General features: G+C 45.4%; 1 protein-coding gene across 1 annotated transcript in view; it reads right to left on the minus strand.

Annotated features, from left to right (window-relative positions):
- The window catches only part of LOC134359836 (adenylate kinase isoenzyme 1-like), a 170,068-nt gene that overhangs the window by 88,598 nt on the left and 57,898 nt on the right, over positions 1-23,572 (minus strand). Inside the window, exon 7 of the mRNA XM_063073559.1 lies at positions 4,567-4,651. Within this exon, the coding sequence (XP_062929629.1) occupies positions 4,567-4,651 (85 nt within the window). The remainder of the gene's footprint in view (positions 1-4,566; positions 4,652-23,572) is intronic.

Consider the following 23,572-nt stretch of genomic DNA (forward strand, 5'->3'; position numbering starts at 1 on the left):
AGAGTGGTGGCTGCGTGGAATTCACTGCCAGTGACAGTGGTAGGGACCGATACAATAGGGTCTTTTAAGAGACTCTTAGATAGGTACATGGAGCTTAGAAAAATAGAGGGCTATACAGAAGGAAAATTCTTGGCAGATTCTAGAGTAGGTTACATGGTCGGCACAACATTGCGGGCCGAAGGGCCTGTAATGTGCTGTAGATTTCTATGTTTCTAACCAAATAATAGTTACCTAGTTACCTACTAAGGTGACTATACACACAATGAATGCACAGTATAGAATACACGGTTCCTACACCAGGTCAGAAGTGCTTTCAGGTTCCCCAGTCAATCAGGATGAAGGCAGCGTGAGTTCCTCAGTGCAATCATCGGTGAATTGATTTACAGCTGTCGACTGCAGTTTCCCCACCCTTCAGCACAGAGCTAAACCATGCTCAAAAAACACTGAGCACAGAACAGTAAGTACAGGCCCTTCAGCCCCTCAATGTTGTGACTATCTTTTAACCCACTTCAAGATTAATCTAACCCCTTCTGACCACATACCCCTCAATTTTTCTTTCCCAATGTGCCTCTCTGTGAGTCTTTTAAATGTCTCTCCATTCAAGTTCGTTTAATGTAATTTCCAAGGCATAAACTTGAAGGAGAATTAACTCATTGCTACTCCAGATCCGACGCAGCACAAAAAAACACAACGAGATAAAGACGACAATAATCATTTTTTAAAAGCACAATAAAAATAAATACTTAATATAGCTTACATATGTAGATTGATTGTGTGTCCCTAAAGTGACACTAAGCACAGGAGTGTCTGTACATAAGGTGACTGACAGGAAATTATAAAGTAGTGGTGGTTGGGGGTTGTGGAGAGATCGTGTCTGTTGAGCTCTGCTGTTACCTCTGCGGCCAGCAGCTTAAGAGTCGTTTTGTCTAAGAGTTCAGCAGTACTGTATTCGCAGAGCTTTGGTTGCTGTAAGTTTAGTTGACTCCATCTTGGGTACTAAGCCTACAAAGCACCCAGGACATCTTTAGGGAGTGGTGTCTCAGAAAGGCAGTGTCCATTATTAAGGACCTCCAGCCCCCAGGGCATGCCCTTTTCTCACTGTTACCATCAGGGAGGAGGTACAGAAGCCTGAAGGCACACACTCAGTGATTCAGGAACAGCTTCTTCCCCTCTGCCATCCTATTCCTCAATGGACATTGAACCCATGAACACTACCTCACTTTTTTGATATATATTTTTCTGTTTTTTGAAATAATTTTTAATCTATTCAATATACATATACTGTACTTATTTATTATTATTTTTCCCTCTTCAGTATTATGTATTGTATTGAACTGCTGCTGCTAAGTTAACAAATTTCACGACACATGCCAGTGATAGTAAACCTGATTCTGAAATCCCTGATTAGAAACTTTGAAACACGAAGAATTTAAAACTGGCACTGTTATTGAATCTTCTCACACCCATCAGTGTTAAACATGGAAATGTTTAATCAATTTGATCACTTTGCACTAAAATGGACTTTGTTCTAATTTTGTTTTATTCTTGTAAAAAATGTGTATAACATGATCATTAAATTGTGCGAAAGCTGCCTGGCTGATGCCACGTACCTGTGACGAAGCTGCAAGTAAGTTTTTCATTCCACCCGAGCGTACGCTTACGTATTCACATGACGATAAACATGATTATAACTACATCTCTAGACTGGAAAACCAATTATCACCTGGAATTTCTGGCTTTTTCCAACTTAACTGGGCAAGTGAAGAAGGAAAACCCCAGTCCTGACTGATCAAAACCCTCAAAGCAGTTCACTGAGTGGAGCTGGGGTCCCACAACCCCAGCGACATGGGTTCAGTCCTGACCCCCGATGCTGATAGAGTGCAGTTAGCACATGGGATTCCCCCAGGTTATCTCACTTCCTCCCTCATTCCAAAGGCATGTGGATTTGTCAGCTAAATGACCATGAATAATTTGACCAGAGTTAAGGGGAATGCAGGGTGACATCTTTGAAAATGGCATTTGTGTAAATGGATGTTCAGTAGCCATCATGGACTCAGGGGGCTGACAGGTCTGTTTCTCTGGCTGGGTTAACTCTGTGGTCTGCCCCGCGTTCCTCAAATCAGCAAGGCAGCAAAAATCCTCTGCAGGTATCCTGGCGCACCAGCCAAGAGATCTGCTGCGGATCCCAAGCCAGCTTAACTCGGCACAGCTCCTGACTGGCCTACGCACTTCACTGGGGGGAAAGGGCAACAAAGAGACGGGTTAATTTTTTTTCCACTTTGATATAACAGTTAGGGTTAGTGAGCTGTGGGAACTCTGTGTTGTGGGAAGATGTAGAGTTAGGGTTAGTGAGCTGTGTGCACTCTGTTTTGTGGGAAGATGTACAGTTAGGGTTAGAGAGTTGTGAGCACTCTGTGTTGGTGTTGGAAGTGTGGTGACACTTGCGGGCTGCCCAGCACCATCCTCGCTGATTTGATTTGATGCAAACAATGCATTTCACTGTCTGTTTCAATGTACTTGTGGCAAATAAAGCTAATCACTTTGAATCTCTCTCTCACTATAATTAGGCTGATTTACAATATATTTTATATAATATATCAATTTATTTTTTAAATAAAATTTGAATGGATTTTAAGTCAGTGTCAGTTGCAAATATTTATTTTCATTGCCAGCCTGAGCCAGGGCCTAAGTTCCGGCGATAGGACCCACAGCATCCTTTGGCCTGGATCTGGCTCTTGCCCATCAGCTGGTAGGAGAAGCTCGGCCTTTGGTTAGAATCGGAGTGGAGGCAGGAGGGAAATTTGCATCTCTGTGGAAGTCTCACTCTGACAAACAGAGAGGACAGGTCCTAACTTAAACAGTACCTTTTGATGGGACTGCTCGCTGAACAATTCAACAGCTCGCAGTCTCCAGAGGATCAGGCGTGAAGTCGATCGGGTGGGACGCCTGCCTACTCTCTCAGGCCAGAGAGAGTCCCGAAGGAGTCCCATCCACTATAAACTGACATCGCAGAGGGATCATTATCAAATGTCCAGTTAATAGGGGAGAAAACTGAGGATAAATCCAATTTATAAATGGATGCTGGAAATCTTTGGCAGCACCCACAAAATGCTCAGCAAGTCAGTCAGCATCAATGGAAGTGAAATCAGGCCGAGACCCTTCATCAAGGCTGGAACTTCCAGTCCTGATGAAGGCTTTCCACTCGAAATGCCAACTGTTTATTCCTCTCCATAGATGCTGCCGGACCTGCTGAGTTCCTCCAGCATTTTGTGTGTGTTATTCAGAAATCCAATATTCACATTCACTCACAAATGGGAGTTCCTAGCACACCAGATTTAACTGTATTCAAATTTTGTATCACTTAAAGAGCACGAAATTCATGCATTATTCAACAGGCTCTTCTGTGATAATATATTCAGGCATGGGGACTGGGTTAAGTTCCCTCCCACACTGTCTGCTACTTCTCAGCTCACAAAATTTAAATCCCAAATCCCAGCACCGGCCTAAATTTCCATTTCTGTAGCTTGATGATCTTATCAATGAAATATACTGAAGTGCATGAGCACTGAACTGGGACTCTGAGACAGACACTTTATGAAGCTCATTCCTTACGGGGAAGTTAAAAATGCAGAACTATTTAGTGACATATGGAAAGGTCACTTGGTCCAATCCGTCAGTGGCGGCAATAATTCACCGTCACGGGTCCATATTCCCTTGACCCTCATCCTCCATTTCTACCACCTCACGTATTTACACACGACGGTCATAGTCTGTGACATGTGACACACACACTCACTGTTTTATCAGCACCTTCTTCCCCTCCGCCATCAGATTTCTGACCGGACCATGAACACTATCTCACTATTTTTGCTTTTGACTCTATGGCTGGCCGGTGATATAGTGTCATATGCACTGGACTTCTGCTCACTGCTAAAGCGTGATCCCCAGACTTTCAACTCTCGGATAAGGCCTTCCCCAACTCTCAATTCCTAAACGTATCAACCTGCAGCTTAGAAAGAAGGCACCGAAATCAAGACCAGCACAGAAGTCAAGCTGGATATCTTAAGCAACGTGCACAAAACGCTGGAGGAACTCAGCAAGTCAGGCAGCATCTATGGAAGGGAGTAAATAGTTGACATTTCAGGCCATGACAAATTCAGTTGCTGGAAATCTGAAATCAACATAAACAATGGGTTTGGTCTAAAACATTAACCCTGCTTCTCCCTCCACAGATGTTGCCTGACCTGCTGAGCGCTTCTTACATTTTCTGTTGGAATGAGACCATTTTGCTAACTGGTCTGTGCTGGTGTTTACAATTCTCCTCTCATTCCAAAAGATCGTACGTCTTAGCTGAATTTTATCACAAGTCGGACAGTAAGACAGTCACCATTGTATGAAAGTCAACCAGTTGTTTCAGGGGAAACAACTAACCTCGTCCTTGCAACGAGAAGAGTTTCTGTTGATGAGGGAATGGCTTCCTAGAACCTCTTCCTGTTTGGTGTGGTACATCCTTCCTGTGTTGAGGTTTATGAAGAGGTCACAGTAATTTCTCAGAACACATCTTACCATATCTTCCCGCCGTAAACAGTCTCTCCATAACCACAGCATTGATATCACTGAATATTTCATCCTCTTCACGATCGGCATCCAACTGGAAAATAAAGGGAAATAAGAAAGGAAATACAAATCTTCCACATTGCACAGAGTTACTGCCTATCCAAACTGGGTGCCTCAAAATACTGACTACTGTTCGTATATGGTACTGTGCAAAAGTCTTAGGCACATGTAAAAACGTTCTGTAAGGTGAAGATGCTTTCAAACAGAATGAAAAATTTCTATATAACAAAATAAATTACTATAAAGAGCAGTAAACAGTAAAAAAAAACCTAAATCAAATCAATATCTGGTGTGACCTCCTTTTGCCTTTAAAGCTACAACAGTTCTCTTCAGTACACTGTCATGCAGTTTTCTAAGAAATTCGGCTGGTAGGCTATTGCAGGTTGGCCAGTGTTCTTCTACAGACTTTGGCTGTATCCTTTGCTTCTGTCTCTCCAGGTAATCCCAGACAGCCTTGATGACAATGGGATCAAGGTTTTCTGGAGGCCATACCATTTGAAACCTTGTAAAAATCGAGAGTGCCTCAGAGTTTTTGCGGAGGACTGTAGTGTTTCACACAGGAGTATACCGGATATGTGATTGGCATCTAACGAGCCATTAGGACAACTGGCACAAAGTTTGGGAAAATATACGTACTTCAACCATTTCTTACGGGAGAAGATGGAGATCCAGAGATGAAGGTATTTGAGGAGGGAAATCCAGAGCTTGGTGCTCAGTCATCTGGAGGATTGGCTGAGAGAAAAAGCAATAGGAAAGTCTGTGAATCTTTGGACCATTACAGAGCTACTACACCAAATCAAATCAGCCAGGAAGAGTCCTGGTCTGAATGCAGGGTTCACTCAGCCAAGCAACTGACTTGAGAGGAAGTGTCAGATCAGAAAGGCAGGGGTTGCACCTGATGCTGCTCTCTGCTGACCTCTACTGGAAACTTGAAAATGTGCAGGTGTAACACACATCAAAGTTGCTGGTGAACGCAGCAGGCCAAGCAGCATCTATAGGAAGAGGCGCAGTCGACGTTTCAGGCTGAGACCCTTCGTCAGGACTGTGCAGGTGTAGACTTCTTTAAAATTTATTCATTTACGGGAGCTGGGCGTCGCCAGCTAAACCAGCATTTATTGCCCATCCCTAGTTGTCCTTGAGAAGGTGATGATGAGCTGCCTTCTTGAACTGCTGCAGTCCCTGAGGTGTAGGTACACCCACTGTGCTGCTAGGGAGGGAATTCCATGATCTTGACCCAGCGACAATGAAGGAACGGCAATATGTTTCCAAGTCAGGATGGTGAGTGACTTGGAGGGGGATTTCCGAGTGGTGGTGTTCCCGGGTATCTGTTGTTCTCGTCCTTCTAGATGGTAGTGGTCGTGAGTCTGGAAGGTGCTGCCTTCGGAACTTTGGTGTGTTGTTGCAGTGCATCTTGTAGATAGTACACACTGCTGCAACTGTTCGTCGATGGTGGGGGGATTGGATGCTTGTGGAAGGGGTACCAATCAAGTGGCTGCCTTGTACTGGATGGTATCGAGCTTCTTGAGTGTTGATGGGGCTGCACTCATCCAGGCGAGTGGTGAGTATTCCATTACACTCCTGACCTGAGCTTTGTAGATGGTGGACAGGCATTGGGGAGTCAGGAGGCAAGTTACACACCGCAGGATTCCTAGTCTTTGACCTGCTCTGGTAGCCACGGTGTTTATATGGCTAGACCAGAGCAGTTTCCTGTCAATAGTAATGATGGTTGAAACGAGCCTGCTTGCTTGAAAGGCCTTCCAGCACTCACAGGCCAGAATATGATGAAGGTATAAACTTATTGATTAACAATGAATGAACTTGAGAGGTAAATTGGGAGCCAGAAGATGTGAAGAGGAGCCTTGGGGTCCCATTTACCTCAAGAAACTGGGTTTGTTCTGCTTCTTCTGAAGGAATTAATCTCAGATGCATTACAACAACAACAACAACAATCTGCCCACAAAAGAAACCATCGAGCAAACGAGTGCACAAGGCAAGCAAAGCCAAGAGTGCACAGCAGGTGTGGAGAGAAAGAGGGTTCACGGACCTATAGATAAAACTTACCTGGAATTTCATGTCTGTCAAAAACAATCCAGCTAGTTGGAGACACAAGGGTCTGCACATGCTGGAATCCGAGGCCCATTTTTCTCCTCGCCTGCATTAACAATTACCCACCCTTCTCCTTCTCCATCTTCCTGTCATTCTTTGTCCCTCCCTGGTCCCATCACACCACTCCCCCTCTATCTGCTCATATTCACTCCCAACGGAGAGCCGCCACCCAAGAGGTTAACACACTCCCTTCTGTCCCACTCCTCCACTACTTGACCCTCTGAGTTCCGCCAGCGGGTTGTTTTAAATTGCTCCAGTCCAGCTGACGACTGCCCTGCCCATCTAATCTCAACCCCCACAGTGATGTGATATCACTGACTCGTCTCGGTAACCCGGCCACTAATGCCAAGCTCTCGGGAGGAGAAGATGGCGGCGCGACGCAGCTCGCAGCGGCCACTCTGGTGGTGATGTCTGTTATTTGTCAAGTAGGATGCCGTGCACAATCCTGATTTTACGGAGACGTACGTGAGAGCACGGAGGAACATCTGGTGAAACTTTTGAAATGCCTACTTCATTGCTGCTGCTACTGTGTGGTCCAGAATCTCCAGAGGGGAAGGCCCCGAGTCCTCAGCTTTGCCTGTTGCTTGGCGACTGGGGTGGGGTCGAAGAGCTCTGCAGAGGATGGTGCTTGGAGAGGCTGTGTCGGAGGCTTGAACTTTTCGGACAGACTCAGAGTCCGCTGTGTTCGGGTGCTTCCAATGGTGCTGCATCAGCAAGTTGGCGGCACTTGGAGGTTCATGGCAGGGAGAGTTTCTCCCTTCTGCCGCCTGCGTGAGATGATGAGTCTATCGGACTTTGAGACTTTTTTTTTACCGTGCCCCTGGTCTGCTCTTTATCAAATTATGGTATTGCTTTGCACTGTTGTGACTATATGTTATAATTATGTGGTTTTGTCAGTTTTAATCTTGGTTTGTCCTGTGTTTTCTTGTGATATCATTCTGGAGGAACGTTGTATCATTTTTTAATGCATGCATTTCTAAATGACAATAAACGAGGACTGAATGTCCTCATCAATTAATCTAAGCTCCAAGTCCCCCAGCCTGTCCCAGCACTGAGATCGCCATTAAGGTTTGTGTGTTTCTGAAGGAAGTAGTGCAAGGTCTGAATATTGCCTCATTGGATCACACAGTGCAAAGAAATCTGTCCACTGCAGACAAAAATCAAATTGCACCTCTTCAACAAATTTCCAAGTGGTCTCTCCTTATAACAAAAAAAGGGGGTATGCCCTCAACAGGGGTGGCCCTCGTGTGATGCCCTGGTTCATATTTTTTACTGTTACGCTGTAGGTATTTCATTTTGTGCAGCTCTCTAAGAGCTGTTTGCTCTGCTGTCAGCCTGTTTGGGTTATTGTTGAAGATAAAGGCCAATTTATACTTGTGCGTCAAATCGACGCTGTAGGTACGGCGTAGCCACGTACCCTACACCGTAGCCTGATGCGCACCTCCCCAAAAATGTAACTACGCCTCGTGGCGACACTGATCACAACAACTGTGATTGGTCCGCTTGGTAGCGTCGCATTTCCTCCTACGCTGCAATAGCTTCCCGTTGGGTGACTGAAGGGCAGGGAAGGAACTCTGGCTGCAATGCTTTCCAAAAAGCTTTACAGACCTCCGAAATTATGGAGGACCCTGTGCTCGACCCCAGTTTGTAGCTAGCTGCTACAGCCTGTTGACTTCCACCTGAAGCTAAAACTCGAATGGTGATTGCCAGTCTCTGAGTATACTGTGCGTACACTGATGCGAAATAAATGGTTGGAGACAATGAATCAAATCGTCAAATCTAAATGCCGACATCCAAAAATATTTGAAATGCATTTCCTCGTCCATGTCTCTCAGTGGCCGGACAAGCACAGAAAATTCACCCTCCTTCAGTTTCAGTCGCCATTGTTTGAAGTTTGAGTTTCTTTGTGTTGAGTTTCAACACGAAGAAACTCAACACAGTGGCATAGAAACCCCACCGCCAACTAGCGTTTTGGCGGTGAATTGCAGAGCGATGCAGACACACCAACGCACAAGTATAAATGCTCACAACGGTGTAGCCCACTTGCGTAGGCTACGGCGTAAGATAGTACACACAAGTATAAATCAGCCTTTAGGGATGATGTGGGATGTGTGTCATCCAATTAGTGGGAGGATTTTCTTGGTGAGGGACAGTAAGGTTGGTCTTGGGCTTTTGTTCGAGAGGAGATGAAGACAGAAGACGCTGGGGAGATGGATTGCGAGTGATGTTCGGAAGGTGGTCTGTGCTTTCACATTGACCAAAGGCCCAGCATGTGAGTGACAGAGAAGTTCAAGATGATCTCCAACTTGTGCACATTTGACTGTTTAATTAGAATGGGCCCTTTTCTTTTTGTTATTCTTCACTGACCCTTCAGTTAAGATTCATAAATATAATTCCTTTAATTGTATGCAGTGCTCTGTCTGTTGTTTTGTGGCATTAATTTGTAACAGAGTAACAAATGACACAGCATCCACACAAACCACAGAGTCGTCTACCTGCTGAACCGTGTCTACGCCCACCTGGACAAGCCAGCGAGCACTGTGAGGGTCATGTTTTTTGACTTCTCCAGTGCGTTCAACACCATCCGCCCTGCTCTGCTGGGGGAGAAGCTGACAGCGATGCAGGTGGATGCTTTCCTGGTGTCATGGATTCTTGATTACCTGACTGGCAGACCACAGTACGTGTGCTTGCAACACTGTGTGTCCGACAGAGTGATCAGCAGCACTGGGGCTCCACAGGGGACTGTCTTGTTTCCCTTTCTCTTCACCATTTACACCTCGGACTTCAACTACTGCACAGAGTCTTGCCACCTTCAGAAGTTTTCTGATAACTCTGCCATAGTTGGATGCATCAGCAAGGGAGATGAGGCTGAGTACAGGGCTACGGTAGGAAACTTTGTCACATGGTGTGAGCAGAATTATCTGCAGCTTAATGTGAAAAAGACTAAGGAGCTGGTGGTAGACCTGAGGAGAGCTAAGGTACCGGTGACCCCTGTTTTCATCCAGGGGGTCAGTGTGGACATGGTGGAGGATTACAAATACCTGGGGATACAAATTGACAATAAACTGGACTGGTCAAAGAACACTGAGGCTGTCTACAAGAAGGGTCAGAGCCGTCTCTATTTCCTGAGGAGACTGAGGTTCTTTAACATCTGTCGGACGATGCTGAGGATGTTCTACGAGTCTGTGGTGGCCAGTGCTATGATGTTTGCTGTTGTGTGCTGGGGCAGCAGACACCAACAGAATCAACAAACTCATCCGTAAGGCCAGTGATGTTGTGGGGATGGAACTGGACTCTCTGATGGTGGTGTCTGAAAAGAGGATGCTGTCTAAGTTGCATGCCATCTTGGTCAATGTCTCCCATCCACTACATAATGTACCGGGTGGGCACAGGAGTACATTCAGCCAGAGACTCATTCCACCGAGATGCAGCACAGAGCGTCATAGGAAGTCATTCCTGCCTGTGGCCATCAAACTTTACAACTCCTCCCTTGGAGGGTCAGACACCCTGAGCCAACAGGCTGGTCCTGGACTTATTTCATAATCTACTGGCATAATTTACATATTACTATTTAACTATTTATGGTTCTATTACTATTTATTATTTATGGTGCAACTGTAACGAAAACCAATTTCCCCTGGGATCAATAAAGTATGACTATGAAAAACGCCCACTCGGCTTGCTTTAGTACGCAATTTTCATTGGATGATCACCCACTGACCCCATGAACTCTGGGGTGGGGAGAAAGCACGCCCCAGTGGATTGTAAACCTGCCCCGGGAACCTCTCAGTTCCCCCGGCCCTGAGCAACGTAGTTAAATTGGTAAGGCATGTCGTGGCCCAGTGGGTGTTCATAAATCCTCGGTCAACATGATACGGCTTCGTATCGAGGATCAAAGATCAGCTTTGTTTGCCACAATGTGTTTTAGGCATTTGCTGCGGTGCGTTGGCGGGGCATGCAACAAGAAAAAAATCAACATTCACATCAGAAGCACAAGAGATTCTGCGGGTGTTGGAAATGCATAGTAACACACACACACGCGCGCACACACACACACACACACACACACACACACAAAACGCTGGAGAAACTCAGCAGGGCAGGCAGGCATCTGTGGGAAGGAACAAATAGTCGACGTTTCAGGATGAGGGTCTTCATTAGAATATTCACTTCGGAGAAGCTAATGTGACTTTGACTTCACCTCTTGGACATCACTCCATTGGTTTCGGCAAACGTCTTGAGCCGATTTGTCCAGCAGTATGTTCTGCATACTCAGACACTTTGTTCAGACAATCATTGCCCTCCAGTGTTCAATGAAGAGTTTTAGAAACAATCAAGCTGAACTTAGCTCTGGCTGGTAGTGTAAGAGGCGCTCTATCAATCCAGCTGCCTGCTATATATTTTTTTTCAAGAACCGATAATCAGGAAGGTTATAAATTGCAAGGACAGGTCTGATTGAATCCCTCTCACACCATCCAACTGGCCACAATCTTATCAGGTCCTCCCGCTTAAATGAAAGAAGCTTTTCTTAAATGGATAAATCTCCTTAATCCTTTTATCGATACATCAAAATGAAACCTGTGAGCCATATACAAAAACAACATCAGATTTCCCAACAGTCCGCTGTAAATTTATATCCTAAGACCAGCTGTGATAGCACAACTTGGTGTGATAGTCACTAAATGTCAACAGCATGGGGGAACATGTAAACAGAATTACACGGAGGCAGGGATTTTACAGCATGACTCACTGATAAAACGGTGATATTGAAGTTTGAGTAGTTTGTAACAACTAGGGATATAGCGAGGAGGATTCCGAATGGAAGTTTATTAAAGAAACTTCTCTCTTTTTTAACCATATAACCATATAACAATTACAGCATGGAAACAGGCCATCTCGGCCCTTCTAGTCCGTGCTGAACTCTTACTCTCACCTAGTCCCACCGACCTGCACTCACCCCATAACCCTCCATTCCTTTCCTGTCCATATAGCTGTCCAATTTAACTTTAAACGACAACATCGAACCTGCCTCAACCACTTCTGCTGGAAGCTCGTTCCACACAGCTACCACTCTCTGAGTAAAGAAGTTCCCCCTCATGTTACCCCTAAACTTTTGCCCTTTAACTCTCCACTCATGTCCTCTTGTTTGAATCTCCCCCACTCTCAATGGAAAAAGCCTATCCACGTCAACTCTATCTATCCCTCTCATAATTTTAAATACCTCTATCAACTCCCCCCTCAACCTTCTACGTTCCAAAGAATAAAGACCAAACTTGTTCAACCTTTCTCTGTAACTTAGTGATGAAATCCAGGTAACATTCTAGTAAATTTTCTCTGTACTCTCTCTATTTTGTTGACACCTTTCCTATAATTCAGTGACCAAAACTGTACACAATACTCCAAATTTGGCCTCACCAATGCCTTGTACAATTTCAATATTACATCCCAACTCCTATACTCAATTGTCTGATTTATAAAGGGCAGCATATCAAAAACTTTCTTCACCACCCTATCCACATGAGATTCCACCTTCAGGGAACTTTGCACCATTATTCCTAGATCCCTCTGTTCTACTGCATTTTTCAATGCCCTACCATTTACCATGTATGTCCTATTTTGATTAGTCCTACCAAAATGTAGCACCTCACATTTATCAGCATTAAACTCCATCTGCCATCTTTCAGCCCACTCTTCTAACTGGCCTAAACCTTTCTGCAAGCTTTGAAAATCTACTTCATTATCCACAACTCCACCTATCTTAGTATCATCTGCATACTTACTCATCCAATTTACCACCCCATCATCCAGATCATTAATGTATATGACAAACAACATTGGACCCAGTACAGATCCCTGAGGCACACCACTAGTCACTGGCCTCCAATCTGACAAACAGTTATCCACCACTACTCTCTGGCAACTCTCATCCAGCCACTGCTGAATCCATTTTACTACTTCAATATTAGTCCCCAATGATTGAACCTTCCTAACTAACCCTCCGTGTAGAACCTTGTCAAAGGCCTTACTGAAGTTCATATAGACACCATCCACCACTTTACCCTCGTCAACTTTCCCAGTAACCTCTTCAAAAAATTCAATAAGATTTGTCAAACATGACCTTCCACACACAAATCCATGTTGACTGTTCCTAATCAGACCCTGTCTATCCAGATAATTATATACACCATCTCTAAGAACACTTTCCATCAATTTACACACCACTGATGTCAAACTCATAGGCCGATAATTGCTAGGTTTACTCCTAGAACCCTTTTTAAACAATGGAACAACATAAGCAATACGCCAATCCTCCGGCACCATCCCCGTTTCTAATGACATTAGAAATATTTCTGTCAGAGCCCCTGCTATTTCCACACTAACTTCCCTCAAGGTCCTAGGGGATATCCTGTCAGGACCTGGAGACTTATCCACTTTTATATTCTTTAAAAGCGCCAGTACTTCCTCTTCTTTAATCATAGTTTCCATAACTACCCTACCTGTTTCCCTTATCTTACATAATTCAATATCCTTCTCCTTAGTGAATACCAAAGAAAAGAAATTGTTCAGAATCTCCCCCATCTCTTTTGGCTCCACACATAGCTGTCCACTCTGATTCTCTAAGGGACCAAATTTATCCCTCACTATCCTTTTGCTATTAATATAACTGTAGAAACCCTTGGGATTTATTTTCACCTTACTTGCCAAAGCAACTTCATATCTTCTTTTAGCTTTTCTAATTCCTTTCTTAAGATTCTTTCAACATTCTTTATATTCCTCGAGCACCTCATTTACTCCATGCTTCCTACATTTATTGTAGATATCTCTCTTTTTCCAAACCAAGTTTCCAATATCCCTTGAAAACCATGGCTCGCTCAAACTTTTAACCTTTCCTTTCAACCTAACAGGAACATAAAGATTTTGTACCCTCAAAATTTCTCCTTTAAATGACCTCCATTTCTCTATTACATTCTTCCCATAAAACAAATTGTCCCAATCCACTCCTTCTATCGCATCTCATCAAAGTTAGCCTTCCTCCAATCAAAAATATCAACCCTGAGTCCAGACCTATCCTTCTCCATAATTATATTGAAACTAATGGCAATGTGATCACTGGACCCAAAGTGCTCCCCAACACAAACCTCCGTCACCTGACCTATCTCATTCCCTAACAGGAGATCCAACACTGCCCCTTCTCCAGTTGGTATCTCTATGTATTGCTGCAAAAAACTATCCTGTACACATTTTACAAACTCCAAACCATCCAGCCCTTTTACAGTATGGACTTCCCAGTCTATGTGTGGAAAATTAAAATCTCCCACAATCACAACCTTGTGCTTACTACAAATATCTGCTATCTCCTTACAAATTTGCTCCTCCAATTCTTGCTCCCCATTTGGTGGTCTATAATACACCTCCATAAGTGTTACTACACCTTTCCCATTCCTCAGTTCCACCCAAATAGCCTCCCTAGACGAGCCCTCTAATCTATCCTGCTAGAGCACCGCTGTAATATTTTCTCTGACAAGCAATGCAACAACTCCCCCTCTTGTCCCTCCGATTCTATCACACCTGAAGCAATTAAATCCAAGAATATTTAGTTGCCGATCACACCCCTCCTGTAACCATGTTTCACTAATAACTACCACATCATACTTCCAGGTATCAATCCATGCTTTAAGCTCATCCACCTTTCTTATAATGCTCCTAGCATTAAAATAAATGCATTTTAGAAACTTTCCACCTCTTACTCGGTTTATCACTAACGATGCAAACAACTTTACTATTTTCTTTATCTTCCTTCTCCCCTACATCTGTTCCTACACTCTGTTTCCCCTCCCCCCTTGTATCTAGTTTAAGTCCACCGGAGCCTCTCTAGCAAACCTACCTACAAGAATATTTGTCCCCCTCCAGTTCACTGGTAGCAATCCTGAGATTGCTATCCTGGAGGTCCTGTCCTTTAACTTGGCTCCTAACTCACTAAACTCACCTTTCAGGACCTCCTCACTCTTCCTACCCAAATCATTGGGTCCTACATGGACCACAACATCCGACTGCTCACCCTCCCTCTTAAGAACTCGATCCGAGATATCGCGGACCTTGGCACCAGGGAGGCAAAAGACCATCCGGGATTCTCGATCTCTTCCACAGAACCTCTTATCTGTCCCCCTAACTATTGAATCCCCTATCACTACTGCTCTCCTCCTTTCCCTTCCGAGTTGAGGGTCCCATCTCGGTGCCAGAGACGCAACCACTGCAACTTGTCCCTGGTAGGTCGTCCCCATCAACAGTATCCAAAACGATGTACTTATTATTGGTGGGAACGGCCACAGGGGTGCTCAGCTCATTCTGTCTGTTCCCCTTCCCTCTCCTGACAGTCACCCAGCTACCTGTCTCCTGAATCTTAGGGGTGACTATCTCCCTGTAACTCCTGTCTATTTCTGCCTCTGCCTCCCGAATGATCTGAAGTTCATCCAACTCCAGCTCCAATCCCCTATCTCGGTTTGTCAGGAGCTGCAGCTGGATGCTCCTTTTACAGGTGTAGTCATCAGGGACAATTGTGTCACCCTGACTTCCCACATACTGCAAATGGAGCACTCAACTGCCCTAACTGCTGCCTCCATTACCTACTCCTAAGGTAATTAGATTTATTAAAGGAACTTACCCGGCCTTACCTCACTTGAAGTGAAGGTCTTCCTCAGCCTCTGCTCGCCAAAGCTTCAGGAGCCAAAGCCTTCCTATTCTGTCTCCCTCTACTCCGTCGCCCACTCCATTAATCTGCTCTCTTTTAAACACTCCCGCTGCCTCACGGTCTGACTTACACGCACTTACGCAGTCGTGCCCCGTTCAACTGCCGAAGAAATGACCGACTTCCACAAACTGCTCTCTTTTAATCACTCCCGCTGCCTCACGGTCCGAGTTACACGCGTTTGTGCAGTCGTGCCCCATTCAACTGCCAAAGAAAATTTTTGATTCCCCACCTTGGCTATCATCTCTCCCTTCTCTCCTCCTCACCTGCCCATCATCTCCCTCTTGTTATCTGCCTCCTTCCCTTTTGTCCATGATACACTGTCCTCTCCTATCAGATTCCTTCTTCCTCAGCCCTTTGCCTCTTCCACCTATCACCTTCCAGCTTCTTACTTCATCCTCCCTTTACCTGGTCTCACCTATCCCCTGGCACCTCGTGCTCCCCCCCTCCCCCAAGCATCCATTTGGCTTCTGTCCCCTTCCTTTCCAGTCCCGATAAAGGGTCTCAGCCCAAAACGTTGACGGTTTATTCCCCCTCCCCATCGACACTACCTGACTCTTTACTCTTTTCCATTGGCTTGCTGAGTTCGTCCAGCATCTTGGGGGTGTTGCTCGAGATTTCCAGCATCTGAAGAAACTCTTGTGGCAATGGAACTAACTTCATGCTCCAGTAAATTACGGTTCTTTTCAACGGGACACTTATTTTTTACATAAAAGATATAAAACTTTATGTCTTGACACCCAGGTGAAGATGTCATGTGAAGATTGTCCAATTAGATCAAATTAAAACTATTCAGCAGAACTATTGTCCGAGCTTATCTCAATAGACATGGTGAAAGAGAGCAAACACAAGAAGATGTGCAGATGCAGGAAATCCAAAGCAACAGACACAACGTGCTGGAGAAACTCAGCAAGTCAGGCAACATCTACGGAAAAGAGTTAAGAGTCGATGTCTCGGGCCAAGTCTCTTCTTCAGGACTCATGGTGAAGGAAGCCTCCTGAATACCCCCTTCATCTGTAACTGGCAACTCCTGGGAAAGATAAAATAATCTGAGAAATTCTATCCCAACTCTGGGTTCCCAAAGATCTAGGTAACGGCCTACCTACACACAGGGTGATGTTAGCCACAGGAAGGGACCCTAGGCAGAGATTAAATAAACAACCGCCGAGTCAGGATTTCCACACAGACAGGTAATTATCAAGTTCAAGCAAGGCTCTCCTAAAACATAATTTAGCCCCGCGTGCCAATAGCTTGCAGAGATAATCACTTGATTCCCCTGATTCAGGCAAATTGCGGCAAATCAATCTGGGGCTAAAAGTTCACTGTTGCACACTGGTTACCAGGCTTTACAACGCAGTTTTAAAAATGAGCTACTCGGCCACAGGATGCATCACAGATGGAAAGAGCCCTATCCCAGACTATCCTAACAATCTCCTTCAGCAGGAGCTGGTCCTTTCTAATAGAGCAGTTAATTAACTTGGATCTCTGTAGCTCAGGACCATCCACCCAATCCTTTGAGAGAGGACTTCACGACGACCTGACACTCAGAGTGGGTGACCCGGGCTCATCTCCTATCTCTCCCTTTAAGGAGTTTGTACGTTCTCCCCCTGACCGCGTGGGTTTCCTCCGGGTGCTCCGGTTTCCTCCCACAGTCCAAAGTCGTACCGGTTGGTAGGTTAAATGGTCATTGTGAAGTGAATAGGATCGAGTTAAATTGCAGGATTACTGAGCGGCATAGCTCAAAGGGCTGGAGGGCCTATTCTGGCTGTATCTCAATAGATAAACAACAATAATAACAGCACAGTACAGGCCCTTCGGCCCACAATATTATGCTGACCTCTTAACCTACTCGAAGATCAATTTAACCTTTCCCTTCCACATGACCCTCCAGTTTTCTATCATCCATGTGCCCATCTGAGCGTTTCTTCCACATCTCCAATGTACTTGACTCTAACAGCACCCCTGGCAGCATTCCACCCCCCCACCCCGCACACTGTGTACCTGCTTCTGACAACCCTCCTGTATCTTCCACCAATCACTTTAAAATACGAGCTACTTCCAGCCTAGGAAATAGCTTTCCCAGTGTTACTGTGGCAAGTGTGACAAGGTTATGGCCTGCCTCTGGATGAAGAAGCGGAACTAGATCTCATTCCCTTCTGCCATGGACACCTTGCCTCAGTGAATGGTGTCCTTGTCCCTGACCAGAAAGTTGCAGGTTCAAGTGCTGCTGCAGTAGGTATTCCACTCTCAGAGATGCCGAGCCACTAAACCCCAGCATTATCCGCCCTCTTGGATGTGGAAGCTTTAGAGAAAGTTCAAAAGAGTACCAGGTTACTGCCTGGAGTTGAGAGCATGTCCTATGAGGGTAGGTTGAGTAAACTAAAGCACTTTACACGCTGTCGGAGCAGTGTTGCCAGGATAATCAAGGACACGACCCACCCAGCCAACACACTTTTCGTCCCTCTTCCCTCCGGGAAAAGGCTCAGGACCTTGAAGACTCATACGGCCAGATTTGGGAACAGCTTCTGACTGCTGAACGGATCCTGACCCGGATCTGGGCCGTACCCTCCAAATAGCCGGACCTGCCTCTCGGTTTTTTTTGCACTACCTTACTTTCCCTTTTCTATTTTCTGTTTATGATTTATAATTTAAAATTTTAATATTTACTATCGATTTGTACTCCAGGGAGCACAAAGAGCAGAATCAAATATCGCTGTGATGATTGTACGCTCTAGTATCAATTGTTTGGTGACGATAAAGTATAAAGTATAAAACTTTTCTCTTTGGAGTGAAGGTGGCTGAGAGGAGACTTGATAGAGGTGTACAAGATGATAAGAGGCATAGATTGAGTGGACAGCCAGAGACTTTTCCCTCAGGGCAAAAATGGCTAGTACAAGGGGGATAATTTTGAAGGTGATTGAAGGAGAGTATGTCAGAGTACAGAGAGTGGTGTGTGCACGCCAGGGCTGGTAGATACATTAGGGTCATTTAAGAGACTCTTAGGTAGGCACTTGGATGAAAGGAAAATGGAGGATAAGGTGAGAGGGAAGGGTCAGATTGATCTCAGAGTAGGTTAAAGGGTCAGCACAACATTGTGGGCTGAAGGGTTTGTACTGTGCTGTCGCGCTCAAAGTTCTCTCACAGGGGTGTGGTGTATGGAGGTGTCATGATTAACGTGTCAGACAAGCAACCAACTGTTGATCCAGAATCAATCCAATTATTATGACAGGGATATTTAAATTCAAGATAAAAACATCTGAAATTTAATGGAGCAAAGCTTAGTCACAGGATCTATGTAAAAACCAGTCTACTTCTCCTTCTGAAGAGGAGATGTCGTCCACTCCATTCAGGCCTACTTGTGACTCCAAAGCAACTGATATGATTGATATTGGAGCACCTCTTCTATTTAAGAGCAATTCAAGATGCAAAACGGGTGTTGGCAATGAAATCCACATCCAATGATTGAATAAGTAAAAAGATCCCAGTGCACTACTCAATAAAGAGGATTTACAAGCGTTTTAGACAAAGCTTCTTCACAGTAGAGCTTCACAGCCTTCAAATGACCAGAGACCCAGATGACCAGTGCGCAAGGAGACAGTCTTACGACCTGTTTGCTTTGCTGAGAGTACTCTTCGATTCCAGCTTCTCAGCCAAAACAACTAATTAATTCCTGATTTACAAGAAAATAAATTCTCAAAACCTCTTCTCCCTTGGCAACCCACGTCCAGTCATTAAGAGTGAATGATTCTTCTGAGGCAGAGAGAGAGCAGGTGAGACAGAAAGGTTTCTAACTGGGCTGATGCCGTATGATATGTTAATTGGATGATTCATTCAGACATCTGACTGAAAATTGGAAATAATATGCTCATGAGAGCATGGCTTCTGTCGTAGGGTTTGCCTTTGTTCTGTCTGTTCATCTCTTCCTCCACTTTGCAAATAATAAAAGCCTGAAGCCATTTCTCCGGCTGTTCAGAGACTTGTCAGTTTTGAGCCCTCAATTTCTTGCTGAAACTTGCCTTTCTCTGCAGGTGCTGTGCCTTGCTGGTGTCTAGTTCCTGGGGAGGTAACACGTTCCCCCCGTGCCCCTGGGGTAATAAAATATCTACATCTGTGTCTGTAGGTTGTACCGTGGAGAGCCTTTTAACCGGCTGCGTTGCCGTCTGGGACAGGGGGGTGGGGAGCTACTGCAGAGGATCGAAGTAAGCTGCTGAGAGTTGTAAAAATTAGTCAGCTCCATCAGGGGCTCTGGCCTTCGTAATATCCAGGACATCTTCAAGGAATAGTGCCTCATAGAGGCAGTATCCATCAATAGGGACCTCCATCACCCAGGCTATGCCCTCTTCTTATTGTTACCATTAGGAAGGAGGTACAGAAGCCTGAAGGCACCCAGTCAGCGATTCAGGAACAGCCTCTGCCATCCGTTTTCTGAACGGACATTGAACCCCTGAACACTACCTCACTACTTTTTTATTTCCATTTTTTTTTTGCACGACTTATTTAACTATATATGAACTGCAATTCACAGTTTTTTCTATATTGTCCTGTACTGCTTTGTACTGCTGCTCCAGAGTTAACAAATTTTGCGACATATGCCGGTGATATTAAACCAGATTCTGATTCTAGCAGGTGTCAGCAGTGTCCGTCTTGGAGCTGTCAAGGTCCTAGTATCTCCTGCTAATCGTAGCCCAGAATCATGCAGAATCCTGCCTTTGGATACCTTAATTCTCGGCCCCAAGCAGTCCTTCCAGATGAGGCAATACTTCACCTGCAAATCTGCTGGGGTTTGGCTATTGCATCTGGTGTTCCCAAGGTGGCCTTCTCTACATTGGTGAGATCCATTGTAAACTGGGGGACCGCCTCGTCGAACACCTTTTAATTCTGACTCCCATTTCTGCTTCAACATGCCAGTCCACGGGCTCCTCTTATGCCAAGTTGTGACCACCCTTGGGGTGGATGAGCAACACCTGATATTCCATCTGGGTAGCCTCCAACCCGTTGGCATGAATAGTGATTTCTCCTTCTGGTAAAAAAAAAGTTTTTCCCTCCTCCTCCCTCTTTTTCTACTCCCCTACTCTAGCCTTTTACCCCTCCTCACCTGCCTATCAGCTCCACCGGGTCCCCTCCTCCTTCCCTTTTTCATATGGTCCACCCTCCTCTCTTACCCTTGACCTTTCACCCATCACCTTCCAGCAAACCTCCTTCCCCTCCCCCCACCTTTTTATTCTGGCATCTTTGCTCTTTCGGCCCTGAAGAAGCGTCTCGGCTCGAAACATAGACTGTTTATTCATTCCCATATTTGCTGCCTGACTTGTTGAGTTCCTCCAGCACTTTGTGTGCGTTGAAAAGGCACTGCTTGTTTTATTTTGAGCAATACACAAAACACTGGAGAAACTCAGAAGGTCAGGCAGCAAATCAGGGGGAATACAGTCGATGTTTCAGGCCATGACTGACCCTGATGAAATGTCTTGGCTAAAACTTTGACAGTTTATTTTCCTCCATTGCAGCTGCCTGACTCGTTGAGTTCCTCCAGCACTTCGTGTGTGTTGTTCAAGATTTCCAGCATCTGCAGAATCCCTTGTGTCTCGGTTTTGTTTCATTTGGTTTGGCACAGCACTGTAGGCCAAAAGCCCTGTTCCTGTGCTCCGGTTTCTATTCTGAGGTCATTTCTAGGCAGGGAGTGTAGAGGGGATATTTAAGCCTCCAAATTCAAAGGAAATAAATCCTTGAAGGAAACTACATCTTGAACTTTTCAGAAATTTCCTTGTACTAATGCTGCTGAATAATAATCGGTCTGAAGCCTTAACTGTGCAGAGGGAGCTAGCATGTGCACAATGGAGCTAAACGTTCTGCTGAAGTTTCCATGATGGCTAAATTAAAGCCATTGTTCTCCCTATACCTCCCTGCCATACATCCAGTGTCACACCCTGCTGATTTCAATGCACAACCACTTCAGGCATTTTGCTAAGCCACTGAAGCACAGCTTTACGGCAGCAATGACCAGGGTCCAGTTCCTGCCACTGTCTATACATTCTCCCTGTGGCTGTGTGGGTTCCCTCCCACATCTCAAAGACGGACTCGTTAAGGTTAGTAAACTGTGGGCATGCAACGTTGGCACGGCAACACTTGCAGGCTGCCCCCAGCACACCTTTGGACTGTGTTACTCGCAGGCAAAAACAACACATTTCACTGTGTGTTTCAATGCACGCCTGACAAATAAAGCCAATGGTGCAAACGTGGATAACGTAGGCTCTGCTGCCCGCCCATGGGATGGACTGAACTTCTCATGTAAGGGGGGTATCCCTGGCCAGCACAGAGCCTGTGCCCACTTCTAATTGCCCCTGCTATGTACGCCAATGATAACCAGGGTCACCATAGCGGGATAGCCTGGTTTATTTAATTGCTTGAATTTATAAGTGGTGGGTTCTGAACTCATGTCACCAGATTCTGTTTACTAATCCAGAAATTCGGTTACTATGTTCTAAACCCTTCTGATCAGTAACTTTCTCAGCAGAGTGGTCACTGATATCATAACGTGACTTTAAAAAATAGGATTCAGGGCAGCTGAAGTTGGTAGATCAAAAGTAGGTGTCAAAATGGTTGCTGTGATGCGTCTAGTGTGATGGTGTAGTGGGTAGTGCCTTTCGCTCCCATTTTCAGCTTCCACCACTGGCCAGCAGTCTTGCGAGAAGGAGAGCTGAATGTGTAAGTCTCTCCCTGCCAGTACACAACCTCTCCAACAGCAAGCCCCACGTAGTGCCTCCTCACTGGTGACACATGGAAACTGAGCACCTTTCGGACTCAGACTGAACCACAGAGGACGAGGAGGAGGTCTGGCCCCTGCACATGGAGCACGCAGGCCCACCGGTGAGTGGACACGCCCTGGTGCTCATAAATTGACCCACTGCCTTGTGGGCAGCCTCGGGAGAGATGAAGGCTACAGGAGTAAACGCAGACAGCAAATCCAGAGTGGAGCCCCTAAGGCGTCTGGACGTCATTGAACATCCTCCCGGCAGCTCCTGCAGCCGAGCTGGTGCCACACATACTGCTCCAGAAGCTTTCCTTTCGACTACACCAGTGAGGGCGAGAGGGGGATCTTGACCACTGGACATCTTGGGATCTTCATACCTTTCACGCAGGCTTGTGATGATGATCATCACCCATTGTCCTTCAAAACAGTCGGAAGCCATCCAACCATAGAAGCAGGTGATTTGACACAGCAAACTTATGCCAGCTTACCAGAGCAATCTAATCAGTCCCATCTCCCCTGTTTATTCTCCCTAACGTTGAACATTGGCTCCTGATCTGAAACATCGAACATTCACTTCCTGCTACAGATGCAGCCTGATCTGTTGAGTCCCTCCAGCAGATTCCTCATTGCTCCCTCCTTGACGTCTGGACACTCCAATATCTTTACAGCCAATAAAATCTTGACACCATTTTAATGCAGGCCACCACTTTGCAGTTCATTTCAATTCTGATTTTTTAATTATTATTTAGAGGTACTGCACAACGAGCCCGCGCTGCCCAATTTCACCCGTGTGACCAATTAACCTACTAACCCGTACATCTTTGGAATGTGGGAGGAAACCAGAGCACCAGGAGGAAACCCACATGGTCACAGGGATAATGTACAAATTCCTAACGGGCATTGGCAAGAATTGAACCCGCGTCACTGGCATTGTAACAGCATTACGCTTAACCGCCACACTACCATGCAATGCAATAATAACCCAGACAATCAGCTTGCTGAGGGACAGACGGTGGCCATGACACTACGAGTAACCGCTCAGACCTTCACAATGATGGTGCTGTATTGCTCTCATCCAACTGTGAGGGCAGAGAGTATTAGGGCATACTCCGGACTTATGTATAGCAAAATACTAACTTCAGCAACCAACCTTTAGACCTGAATGTGAATTGTAGGCTAAATTTAAAATGCAGCCCAGGACAACTGTTTCCTAGAGCTGTTGACAGGAGGCATTTGAAAAACCAGACAATCTGGATTAACATGCACTTTGGGTGCCTGGAGTGTGGGTGTGAAAATTAGATGTAAATCAAAAGAAGCATTGTAGATACGGTGTAAATGTAGAATTGTCCTTTCAT

Source organism: Mobula hypostoma, chromosome 21 (genome assembly GCF_963921235.1).
Source record: "Mobula hypostoma chromosome 21, sMobHyp1.1, whole genome shotgun sequence".
NCBI classification, from domain to species: Eukaryota; Metazoa; Chordata; class Chondrichthyes; order Myliobatiformes; family Myliobatidae; genus Mobula; species Mobula hypostoma.